This window comes from Centruroides vittatus, unplaced genomic scaffold (genome assembly GCF_030686945.1).
Source record: "Centruroides vittatus isolate TY-2023 unplaced genomic scaffold, ASM3068694v2 contig_18, whole genome shotgun sequence".
NCBI classification, from domain to species: Eukaryota; Metazoa; Arthropoda; class Arachnida; order Scorpiones; family Buthidae; genus Centruroides; species Centruroides vittatus.
The window spans coordinates 786,842-800,294 of NW_027121101.1; the positions used below are offsets into that span (position 1 = coordinate 786,842).

At 31.4% G+C, this 13,453-nt stretch overlaps 1 protein-coding gene across 3 annotated transcripts in view; it reads right to left on the reverse strand.

Annotated features, from left to right (window-relative positions):
* LOC136969541 (tubulin-folding cofactor B-like) overlaps nt 1-11,781 on the reverse strand; it is a 389,641-nt gene extending 377,860 nt beyond the window's left edge. Inside the window, exons 1-2 of one of the 3 annotated variants that reach the window (XM_067263748.1) lie at nt 11,646-11,781; nt 10,498-11,273 (exon numbers count right to left, since the gene is read on the reverse strand). In XM_067263748.1, the coding sequence (XP_067119849.1) occupies nt 10,507-11,226 (720 nt within the window). In that variant the 5' untranslated portion in view covers nt 11,227-11,273; nt 11,646-11,781 and the 3' untranslated portion in view covers nt 10,498-10,506. Of the gene's footprint in view, nt 1-10,228; nt 11,274-11,357; nt 11,464-11,645 lie in introns of those variants that run through there. The other 2 variants (XM_067263746.1, XM_067263749.1) reach the window with 2 other exon arrangements.
* Between the last annotated feature and the right edge of the window lie 1,672 nt (nt 11,782-13,453).

Sequence of the window (13,453 nt, forward strand, 5' to 3'; positions counted from 1 at the left end):
CTGTACACCACAGGTGTACAATATATGACATGTATATTCCGATACACTCAGTCTTAGTTCTAATGTATAAAAGTTTTCAAACGGACTCAACAACGAATCAGTCTGAAAACTAATTGATCACACTATACAAATTATTATAAAGATGTATTCTTATACAGTATATGTTCCTTCTTTTATTAATTTTTAATTATTTAAACAATTCTGATAAAGGAAGGATTTTTTTCAGAAACTTTAAATGCGACATTTTACCGTATTTGTACATTCATACAAAGTTTAACTGAAGTCACAACGTTATCATTCAATCAGATAAAATTTGTCAAATATATTTTTAAGAACAATTAATCTGATCATTTAAACAATACTCCTAACTTCTTTATTGTATAGTTTAACAATTCTTATTGTTTATTTTGATTGAGAGTTCATCAATGGATTTTTTTTTTTGGAATCTTTTTTCTGAAAATGCTGTAAGTTTGGTGTTAAAACAATTTCAAGACTATTGGCACTCAAACTTTGGTTATAATTGTTTCAAGTGTGTTCAAAAGACTTTTTTACAAAAGAAATACAAATTTTAACTTAAAATATTTAATTTTTTTTTCAGCGCATGGAAGTAAAAGTAAAGCAAAAACCAACAAAAACAAAATCAAAGACCATCTTCGAGTAAAATTTTAAATTAATTTGATTTCACTTTTAAAGTAATTTGTATTTATTCTTGTATTTGTTTTAGTAAAGTAACAAGTGGAACATTGCATTGGAGGTTGAGGATTTCAGTTATTCGAAGAAAGATAGTCTGTGATAAAGGAAAAAAAACGCCAGACAAAATGTAAACCCAAAGTTTCCAAATGGACAAACAAAAAGATAGAAATTCTGTTGTAAATCCATAAGAAATATTTTAGAAAAGATGAATATCAATCACATGAAAAATTCTTTATATATCAATTATTTGTTAAAATAAATATGTAAATAAAATTGTTAGTACAAGGTGACACAATATTCAGTTAACTGACTTAATTGACTTTTTAATATCTTGGTTAACTGACTTTTGGCTATCCTATATTATAATTTTATCACAAAATCTATATTAATTAAGAATGGCCTACAGAGAAAAAAAAATCTTAAAATCCAAATAATTTACATCATGCAATGGCAATAATTTTAATACTATATATTAGAAAATTGTCAAAAATCCCATGATCATAAACAATGGATACTCCTTCAGTTCTGAATTACTAAATGTATAGTTTTTTCATTGCCAACGACATTGTTATTGTCAAACTATGTGACTTTAAAACAATCAAAATGTAGATTTCATTACTTATTGTTTGAGGTATTTCAAAACTTTAGAGAACCTGGATTTAGCGCCAATTTCAGAGGCAAACGGATGGTATCCTTAGTACTAATTCGAAGTTTGACCTTATATAATATATTTCATTTACTTAAATGACAATGTATTGAATAACTAAAAATAGTTTCTATCGAAATTATTAATTTTAAGGAGGGGGAAATTTGCAAAAAACATCACAAAAAAAAACAAAACTACATTGAAACAAATGAAAAGAATGCAAAGTATTTGAGGAACAGACAGTGGCCTAATAATTTTTTATCATTGAGAAAACATCAACCAGCAAGGTATACATAATCACGGTATTTAAACGTTTACAAATACTGTAATAATTGTTTTAAAATCTACAAATATACACCAAATTTAACTCATTCATTTATGGCTGTTGTAAGTGTATTTGTTTTAAAATCAATTTGGATAATGAATTTCTATTGATTTTTAGATTCCAAAATAAATGTTACAAAAAAAGACAATCATACCTCAAAATAAATGTTATTCTGAACCCGAAATCACCTACAAAAAGAAAGATAATTCAAAACAAAAAAAATTATGCAAATGAATAAATTTTGTCTTAAATTCATTAGGCCTATGAAGTATTTTCATTTCTAACAAGCAATTATTTTATTGTGACATCATCACAATGCTGGGCTGCAATTTTTAATCATATTTTCAATTTAATTTAAAATATACTTTTCCACCTCAAATTAGTAGTGGCTTGTTCCTGTACATCATACTTTTCCTTTAACAATAGAGGCATATCTAACACCTTTCAGGGAAAAATTCCTGAATTGAAATAACATGACTTCCAGTTTGCATCGAAAGTTCCCATACAGTTAATTGGGGTCTCCTGCCCTTAAGCTTATCATATCTAGTCTCAACTTTTATCTAACTCCATTCTTGAGATTAAGGAACAACAGACAGTCAGACAGATGACAGTGGGAATTTATAGGTCTACAATTTTTCAAATTGCAGTCCAATAAAATTTTGAATTATGTGGAATTTTATATTGAGCTGTTTTATCAGTTTGATCAGCAAATTTCATTCTACGTCAACCTGTTTATATAAGGCGATTTTCGTACTGGGAATTGACAAACTTGATCAGGGCTGTCAAGAGGGAGCTGGGGATTTTTTCCAGGTCTGGAAAAAACTTACTTGTTCCTCATCTAAAATTTATGTTACTTTTAATAACAGATAAAAAGCAGCTTAAAGGTTTTATTATTAATAAAGAAGCATTCCATGTATTTTGTTGAAAAAAGTTTAAATGGGCCCGCCGTACTTCTGGTCCCCCATACAAGCTCTCGACAACCCCTTCCGTAAAACTTTTTTTTGATATAACAATTTTGGGTACTTTTCTGTTAGCCAGCAGATATGGTAAGATTCAAGCTCTGAATGAGGGGTTTCGCACTACTCCCAGAATTGTTGACCTGTTGCACGATGTTCGCCTCCAAAGATCAGATTTTAGCATGTATCAGTATACTGCCTATTTTATATTCTTTGCATGTAGTCGTGTGCTTTGATGCGAGCCCTCACACCCTCCTAAAACTATATAACATCAAGTGGGCTACTCAAAACCGGCACAGTTGCATGGACTAAATAGTTAAGCACGATAATCTTAGTGAAGCAACGAAGACAATAGTACCGTCCATCGGATTAAAGTTACAACTAGCATCCCATTAACAGTAAAGAACCCAATTTGGATATAAGCAGTCTTCTGTCCAGAAGGAATGAATCTGTATTTCAGGGAGTCATCAGCATATCAATAGTACTTGAGGTTCAGTGGCATGTTATAGCTTCATGAGGCCCCATGTACAGTACGGTACAATGTTGACTTTGGACATCTCTCCTTGGGAATTTTTTGGGGAGAATCCCCTGGTATCCTCATTTGTTTTTTAACGTGACACTGGAAGGATTTAAGTTCTGCATACACCAGTGCACTGACCCACACTGACAATCTAGGGTCAGGCAAAATTTAAATTTTGATATTCTTACTATAGTATTGAACTTATAGAAGATTGGTTTGGGTCCCCAAGCAATTTCCCTTTTTGCCCATAGGATAACATGCCACTGTTTATGCAACATCTCACCCAGTCAACTGCATTATCATTAAATCTGATTGATTGGCTTAGACACTATATGTACTTCCAATTTTTTTCCATTGGTGATATAAGGTATGTCTAGCAGTTACACAAGCAACCTGCTAACAGATCATTTCTTATGAAATGAAATGTCACTTTTACTTAGCTACTTATCATTAATGCTGGATTTACATGTGCATGGATTTGTGGGTGCAAGTTCTCTTGCCAGTAAAGTGTTCACACTAGTTATTGTTTACACAGTTAAATCTTTATCAGTTACATTTTTCAAGTGCTCGATGCATCAAAATGTTCATGTTTTATCATTGCAATTAAAAAATGTCTTGGATGGTCATAGTGCCCGTGCATAATCTAATGTGCAACTGGACACAAAATGTGTAATGGGAATTTTGAATTGTGCAGTAATTAATTGTCTGATTCTGAATTATATAAATATTTCTTCTGGTTATGTTAAAGTTAAAATATTTACCTAAATTACACAGTGCAAAATTGAATCTGAATAAAAAAGGAAACCAGCATAAACTGAAAAAAATTCAGAACAGAACAATTTTCTATGTTAAAAAGAACCTTTCAAAATGGAAACCTGCCAAACAAGAAAAAAATATTTGGTACCGTGCAATTTCAATTTACACAGGCTTTAAATTTTATTCGGTCCACAAAAAAACGTTATGGAAGGAATATTGGTAGGATTTACCATTTGCATCAAATATATACAAATACTTTTTATGTCACTGTATCATCAATAATAGCGAGGTTGAGGCTGAAGTTTTAAACACGTATGTTGGACGTTCAGCACTGCTTTCCTGTAAGCCTAGAAGTTTGACAATGGCGTTTGGAAAGTCAGTGGAATCATGCTCGACATTCCAAACGTCATTGTCAAACTTCTAGGCTTACAGGAAAGCGGCGCCGAACGTCCGATGTATGCATTTTTGCATTTAAAACTTCGGTCTCAACCTCGCTATTATCATTGAAATTATAATCTGCAATCACAGCACACTTATTGTACAGTAAATTATATCACATACCTGTGCAGAGTGCACACTGCATGTCTAACAATTAAGATTGAATGGTGATAGAAATTAATAATTAATTACACAGATACAAGATTTCTGTTATTGCCCTTATTTTCCATTTATATCTTTTAGAACAGCTTGTTAATGCTAAGATTTATGGGCTTGGCCAAAACAAACCCGATATCTGTGCAATAGGAAAAAACCTTAGAATAAGGCCTGTGTAGTGCATGTTGAGTTTTTGCAAGATTGAAATGAAAATTTAAGTTAGCAATTATTTTTGACTTTACTTCTCTATGCCAAAATATTCAATGTTCTTGATTTATACTAACATTACATATGCAAGAGCAAGATTACAAATGCAAGAGAATACATATTTACATATGTATTCTCTTGCATTTCTCACCTTTTATAAACATCAGATGTAACAGCCCTAAACATGAATTTTTTTTTTGCGCACTTCTAAAACTTTTATCTTTCCCGAAGCCCACTTCCTTTTCATTTTTTAATCTTAAAAAGAATGTTTTTTTAATTACTGTAGTTATCAGTCACAATAACTATACTTACCTGGTGATGATAATATAAACATAACTTTCAGAAGCAAAATCATCACATGCATGGGAGTCCACAGAGGGGGTAAATGGGGAACTTGGCTATGGGGCACAATTCCATAAATTATATTCCTAAGTGATTGAGGTATGTAACCTTACACCTTTGACCATGGGACACTGTGGTTGTGTGTCAATGCAATACTGTGTTCTATAATCTACTTTAAAAAAAACCCACAAAAAGTAATTAATTAAAAATTTATTGATGTAAATCATGTAATTATTTGTCTCTAAGCTTTGCCCTCCTGGAAAATTTTCTGCAGACATCCATGTTCACATGCACAATGGACTGGAATGGCAGTTCATGACGAATCCATGACCTGACAAAATGGGCCTTAATGCCCACTGGGCAGAATAAAACAAAATACCCACATTGTTCACAAGCACTGAATTGGCAGTCTGTTTTTGGTTATTTGTTTAGTGCAGTTTGCTAAAATTTAGTTGTATCTGAACTTTTTATATAAAACTTATGATACAATGTACTATTGCTCTGTATTATATACTTTTTACTACCTATCTAGTAATCTGTCTAGCAGAAAAAATCATTATAATAAATGTTATTATGATTAAAAAAATGAAGATTGAATAAATGCTTAAAATGCCACAAGTTTTGCCAATAATTTTTCTACAAGTTATTTATTTTTCTGCCTTTCTATCCTAGCTATCAAGTCAGCCTCATCTATAATCTAAGGTTGGCAAGTATGCTATTATTATTTGCATAATCTGTACAGTAGTAGTATCAAATATATTCTTAATGAATTTCTTGGAGGCAATTTCCAAATCTTCACATATCATCAAAAATAAAGTTTTTGTATTTTAAAATAATTTAGCAAGAATGAAAAATGTTTTATAAATTTCAATTGGTCATATTTCTTTTCATTAGTTTTCAACATAATTTACTTGTTTAAAAACAGCCATCATTCATTATTCTTTTGTTATTTTTTAAATAATAGATTGTTGCAAATGAAATTGCTGTTTTTCAAAACTTTTCACCTGTATCTAGTTCAAGAAAGTTCAAGGTTAATGTTCATTATTCAACCATTTCCTGATTTGTAAAGGGTTGGGAAAAGTCAAGAAGCTCAACAAATGGGTACCACAAACTTAGCAAGAGAGACATTCTTTGATTTTCTAGAATAAAAAATCCAGCAATGCATTGCTTAACTTTCCTGCAACATTTGGTGGCACCATCTGTTATCATATTTTATTTAAAAAATCTTTTTATATTTTTAACTATTATAAAACAGCAAAAAGCTTAATTTTGAGGCTAGGGTTGGATTTTATAAAAAATTGTTGTAAATGCTAACAACAAGTAAAATCGTCATTAAGTCTGACCCTACTTGAGATAAGACACATGACCCACTTTATCTCCCCACCCCTCAACTTTTAATCACCAAAATTTAATATCATCAATCCCCCTAATAAACAAACCTCCCTGCAAAATTCCAGACATTTTTGACAAAAAGCACGGGAGTTATTAAGCTTCAAAGAGGGTGAACAAAATCATGCTACCCACACACACACACACACACACACACACACAAACATCCATACATACAGAAGAAACTCCTGAATTTCTTTTTTGCATTTCTTGACGTTTTAAGGTGTCCTAAGTCCAAAACTAAATCTTGGAGGTCATTTTTGAATGATTGCCATACTTTCCTTGTTATATACAGTAATACCTCGACTTACGCTACCCCGACTTATGCAAACCCGGAGTTAAGCGCTTTTCAAATCTCATCAATTCATTTTTTATTTGAGCGCTACTCAACTCTTGATTACTCACTCCCCCCACACTATTGTTCAGGTTACATGTTCGGACATGTCGCGCGGAATCAACGCATAAATAGCACAAAATAAATTGTAGCTATTTCTGTGTTTGTTATATCTACGGAGACTTGAGAGACTCTACTATGTCATCCAAATAAAGTAGAACTGATTCTTCTGCATCAAACAAGAAAAGAAAAACTTTATCTTTGGAATGTAAAGATAACATTATTAAAGACTTTGAAACAAAAATGAAAATTTGTGAATTGGCAAAGAAGTTTGATCTACCAGAATCGACGATCAGAACAATTATAAAAAGGTAAAGAAAAAATTCTAGAAGCTGTGAAAACATGACAAAAGGCCTGAGTTCAATTGAAAAGTGGTTACAAATTTTAGAAAATATAGACTCCAACGAAGAGCGCATTTCTTCTACAAAACGAGAAACAAAAAAATTATTAGCATGCTACGAGGAAATTTTCCGGGAGAAAAAAATCTTTGAGCCGTTAGATGAATTTGTTAGATTTTATAAAGCCTTCTACATCAAAATAACTTCGGTTTACGATTTTAATAATATAATTTGTTATACATATGTATTAGATAAGATTTTATTAAGCGTTTTTTTCTAAATTATTGTTTTCTTAATTCACCGGCCCCAATTAAAAATAATTTGTATGTATTTATATGCGAAATTATACCCCGCGAATTCGACTTACACAGTAATCGCTCGGTCCCACCTATCGCGTAAGTTTGGGGTATTACAGTATTATAGCTGGGAAAGTAAAATAAAGGTATATTGCCTTGTATTGTGACTTGCAATGAAAAATGGATCCTCTATAACAGCGGTCCCCAAGCTTTTTATTGCCACGGACCGGTCAACGTTTGATAATTTTACCGCGGCCCACTGAGGGGGGATGTTGATTGTTTATATTTTAGATTGTTTTGATTTAATAATTTTAATTTAATTGTATTTAAACATGCCTTCAAAATAAAATACAGTTACACCAAAAAATGAATATAAAGTGATTTAACATTTTAACTCACGGTTTTAGGTGACGTCTCTCAGCTCCCGGTTAACCTCTCGTCCATTGAAAGTCGCACAATCCCGAGAGAAATACACCACAGTAAATAAAATGGAAATAATTTAATGTTCCTTGGGCGGCCCAGTACCATTTGATTCACGGACCGGGGGTTGGGGACCATTGCTCTATAACAATTGTCAACATTCTGTGCAATAGCTAGATATGAGCAGCACAGAAACAGCCTTCATACATGCAAGGTCATGATATCTATATGGAAATGTGATCCATTTTTCATTTTTTTGAAGATGAAACAATTAATACAGAGAAATATTATAAAGAAATTGAAACAATGCATAATAAACTATGCATTCAGGATCACATTGATGAATACATGTGGTGTATGATGCATATGCACACCAACACATTGCAAACCATAAAAAAACATTGACAGAATTGAACTGCATAATTTTCCCTCCCCCACCTTATTTTCTAGACCTTTTGCCAAAGAACCAGCACTTCTTTAAAATCTTGATTCTGTTTTGGAGGAGAACTATTCAAGAGGATACTATAAACATGCATTTGATGATTTTTTTGGCTTGTCTCCTAGTTTTTTATCAAATTGGCATTAATGCCAATCATATTTCATTGGAAGAAGTATACTTGAGTTGATGGAGACTATTTTGATTAAATATGTACTGTACATATTAAGTTTGATTAATATTAAGCACCACAATAGGGGTATAAAATATCACACTGTCTGGCTCTATTTTATGGACAAAACAGAACAAAAATTATGGCCATTTAATATAATTTTGTCTTCATAGTGAAAAGACATTCTTTTCTCGATTTTTATGCATGTTGCAAAATTGCAACACGTGGCCTAAATGATTTTTTTCTGATCATGTTATGCCATCTTTTATGTTCATCAGGTTCTAAATTCAACAAAACTTCTACCACATAAATGCATAAATTGATTAATACAAATCTAAGAAAAATGAAATAATCACTAAAACAATATACTTACCGTTTTTGTTCACTAAAAGGTTGTTTCTTGAATGCTTGTTTTTTGTGCTTTATATTTACATAATATTGTATTTATTCACATTCATTGTACAAGAGAAACATTAGAAAAAAAAACAAATTTTGCATATTTCTCATATTTTATAAAGGAAACAATTAAATTTCTATCTGCATTCTATCATTAAAACAATTTACTGGGCCAAGTGCAATTTCCATTCCCATAGGCAATGCTCTATTTCCATTATGTTTATATGGCTAATGTATTGCTCCAAAGTAACTCAGCACAAAATTCAATGTGTCCTCAGGCCTTGTGTTACATTTCTGCAACACAACACTTAATGTAAAACCAACTTCTCATACAATCCCTGGGAAGGATAAATCAACACACTAAAAACCTTTTTTATATCCCAGTATGAATAGTTTTAGATAAAAACTAACGTTTTCGACCAAAATTTGGTCTTTGTCAGGCTATTGACCAGTATAAAATTTGAAACTGGAATTCAAACATGTTTAAAATTATTTTAAATTCCAAATTATTTAAAAATTGGAAACTAATTTTTGCCGTACATGCTACTGAAGTGATAAAAATATTATTACATCCCCACAAATAAATAATACGACGTATTTACTGGTGTAGAAACGTTTGCAACATGCTAGTGTTGTTTACACTTTTTCTCATAGCACTGCCTCCATGCATACGAAATATTGGCAGCATCTTTCACATTAATACAGTTGACTTAATATGCTAATAAACCTTCAAAGTCAAAATAAAAAAAACAGCAACTTCATTTCCAACAACTCAATATTTTATTTAACTTGTTTTGTATCATGCCCTCAAATTTCATATACTTCTAATTAAAATGGATGTGTCCTTGGAATTTGTCTTCAAGTTTGATAATGTTTCCTGGAGTTAGCCCATCCCAAAACCTGATAAACATAACCAAATATAGAATTAAATCATGATGTATATAAATGCATTGTAGAAAAGTACTGTACTGTACATGATGGGATAAGGGTGACTCTTCCCAATCTCTAAAAATATGATCAATAAAGTTTTTTTTAATTTCTTTTTTTATATTAAAATTATTCAATTCATGCTGTATAAGAACTGCATTTTTTGAATCTTGATTTATTGAATGCATATAAAAATATTCCTAAAGTTTTTTTTGAAGGATATTAATAATAAAAAGCATTTAGAATAAAAGTTCTTATGACATTCTTTTGTTTCTTATACAGGATGGAATTGGAACAAAGACATACCTGTGATATTCTTAAAACTGAATAAATTATACTGTTAATAATATCTTTATCATAAAATAAAAGTGTTAATTTTTCATTAAATTTCAAACTTACAAATAAAAAAACACACTAAAAATTTTGCATTTTACATTTATAATTTTTCAAAATTCAATACATAAGTTAAATACTTGTGATGCATGCAAAGGTTCAAAATGTCAAATGTCTTACCATATATTTCACGATGACTGCATTTTGCGATGACTGCATTTCAGATTTTAGTACTGCAGCCAGTTTATGCAAAATTATTTAATTTAATATATGCAATTTAAGCATTAAAATATCTGAAAATGCAAATTATTTGTTTAACAAATCAAAACTTCAGCTTTTCTTCAATAAAAAAAAAACATCATTTTATTATATCTCATCAAGTTCTTTGGTGAAATCTTCTTCAGGAAAATCACCAACAGCAACATCTTGTGGCTTTACAAATCCTCCATATTTATCTGGGCAACTGAAATATCTCTTTCCATTAACACTGCCATCATTTTTTCCAAAAGGTTCATCATACTGAACACCAACCCAATAGCCTGGTTTAAAATCAGTTTCTCCTACATACATAACAGTTCCTCTTCTTTTAGGTTTTCCCCTAATGGTTACTTCACAACGATTTCCCACAGAAATATTCTGAATAAGCTGTTGTTCTTCTTCTTTAATTTTTTGAACTTCTTCTTCATTAAACTGACCAAGTTTATTTTTCATCTTAAAAGCTCTTAAGGAATCACTTTTCTTTTGATATTCCTCGTCGCTCAGGGCAAACTTTTCTACTTTCGAAAGATCTTCAAACTCTCCGACGCGATGACTGTTATCAATTACATGAATTCTCATACCTTCTCCAATTGTATAAGAACCTAAATTACTACCATCCATCATAGTAGTAACCACCACATCATTCTTATCCCGCAACTCGAGTTTCATAGAGGATGAGAGAGCACCTGTGATTAATTCCAACTTTCCCTTCAGTTCGCTAATCGAGATGTTCTTCGGATAACGTCTTTCCGTTCCAAACGAGTTAATGCTACTAGTTATTAATATACTTACCATTTCTGGAGTATCGTCTATAATTTGATTGGCCATAATTTTTATAATCGCTTCACAATCTATCAAATGTTATTAGCGAAAGCCTAGAACAAAAAAACAAATCAAAATTAAATATTTTTACTCTTATATTTTACAAATTCAGTAAACATTTAGGTAATTGTTTATACTTGTTATGTGTATTTATATGCTCTTAGTGTTTATTGTCATGACAACCAGTTTATTAGTGACACAGTAGAATTGGTTTAACTCACTGAATGAGTATCAAAAACCATATTTTTTGATTCAGGAAATAATTTAATAAAACTTTTGAATAAGAAGAAAAATAAGTCTTGAACATGCACTAAAATCAATGATAATTACAAGTAAATAAACATTAAAATATAAACATATTCCGTTTTATTTCATTATTCTAAATAAATACCTTAATTATTCAATTAACGAAAGTTGACTTTTACCTTTTTTTTTAGTCTTAGACACAAGACAGACAAACAAGACGTAATCAGTTCTAAAGTCCGCAATAGAGTATACTGTCACATGACCGAGCATTCAAAATTCGTCCGATTTAATAAACGAACGCAACAGTTAAGTTCGGTGCAGTTCGAATTTTTAACTGTTACGTTTTAACACGTTCGCAACGGAATAAATTCAATGCCATCTAGCGACCGACGGTAGAATCACGGGACTTTGGATTGTCCTTATAAATGAGGTGTCGAAAATATAAATTTCTCGCAATAGGTAATGTATAACGTGTGTCTTTTTCTGTTCGATACAGTATCGAGAGCGTACGTGCTATCTGTTTTATTTTATACTAAATTAAAGACAAAACGTGCATTTTTTAATAATTTTTTTACAATCTTAGGTGTATAGAAATATATAACCGTAAAAGTTTCACTTTCATATCAACGTCCCATAGGATAGAGTGGGAGTGAGAGTCAGACACTTTTTAATTGATATAAATATATATTGAAGAACTTAATATGCTATTGTGCTGTAACTATTGCTCCTGTAATAGAAAATTATTCTGCCATCTAATGTTACTTTTCTTGGAAAACCAATGAAAGTTTGTATGACTCTATGGCCTGTAGTCTCCCACATGTGTGGTACTATGGGCCATTTTTATAGATATTAATTGTGGTTTTAATGCTAAATAATTTTTTTTTTTAACAATTTGCAAGTACATGACAATTTAGATTCGTATAAGTATTTAAGTTAATGTCGAAGCTGATTCGATGTTGGTGTAGTTCAGCTCTTGTTGCTTGGTTTGGGACACTTTGAATTCACATCTTCGGGAGCAATTGGGCTATGTCGTCATTCTAGTAGAAAAATAAACTCGAAGAAAATTTCTACAGTACAAGAACTTCATATCTGTCGTTTATATCTTGAAACAGTCCAATGTAATGAAGGATTAGTTTTTGATTGAATCAAATGGTTTTTCATCCTCTTTGAAAAAAGTTGTTTCCAACAATAACTTGGGAACATCGCTGTCAGATTTGTCCTGAAATTGATGCACAAATTATAGCCCATGGGCCAAATCCGGCGCAGCACACATTAATCTGGCTCTCGAACATATCTGACACATCGCTTATAAATGATAGAAATAGGCCTTCTTTTTGTATACATGGGATATAAAAGAATATTTGTAGCCTGTCTGCCTATGACTTATGTTTTGGTTTAGCTCACCAATTGAAAAGTTTTGGCATTGCTGCCCTAGAAGATAGAGAAAATAAAACATAAGAATGTGCTACATATATACTATAGATATAATTAGTCTACTTGGGTATGACTTTTCTATTGGGGTAGCATCAGCACTGGTCCATTGTGCCTGCATCATAGTGTGACATTGCATAGGCCCTGTTTTGCCTATGCAATGTCACATGTCCTACCGTGTGATGGGCACTAAGTAGACGGGTTCTTGTTGTCACGTTGAGAAATATGCAAAGTGGCCACTGATGTCCTACTTTTCCTACTTTGTTTACCATAACCCTTAATACTTGTTTGTAGAGTTGTTCATTTTACTTACTTTTTAAAGAAATTTTATACTGGTCTTAAGTGGCATTTACACTTCAGAGTAATTTAAATAAGAACACACTACTTGTATGAAATATCTTGTATGTAATCAATGTTTAGACATATGATTTTCATATGCATAGAACATATATGTACGAATTACTCATAGGTGTAAACACTGCTTTAAAGAATTTTATCACAACTTTACCACTTCATTCAAAAGGATTTCATCTTGTAATTTTAAAGTTAAATCCTT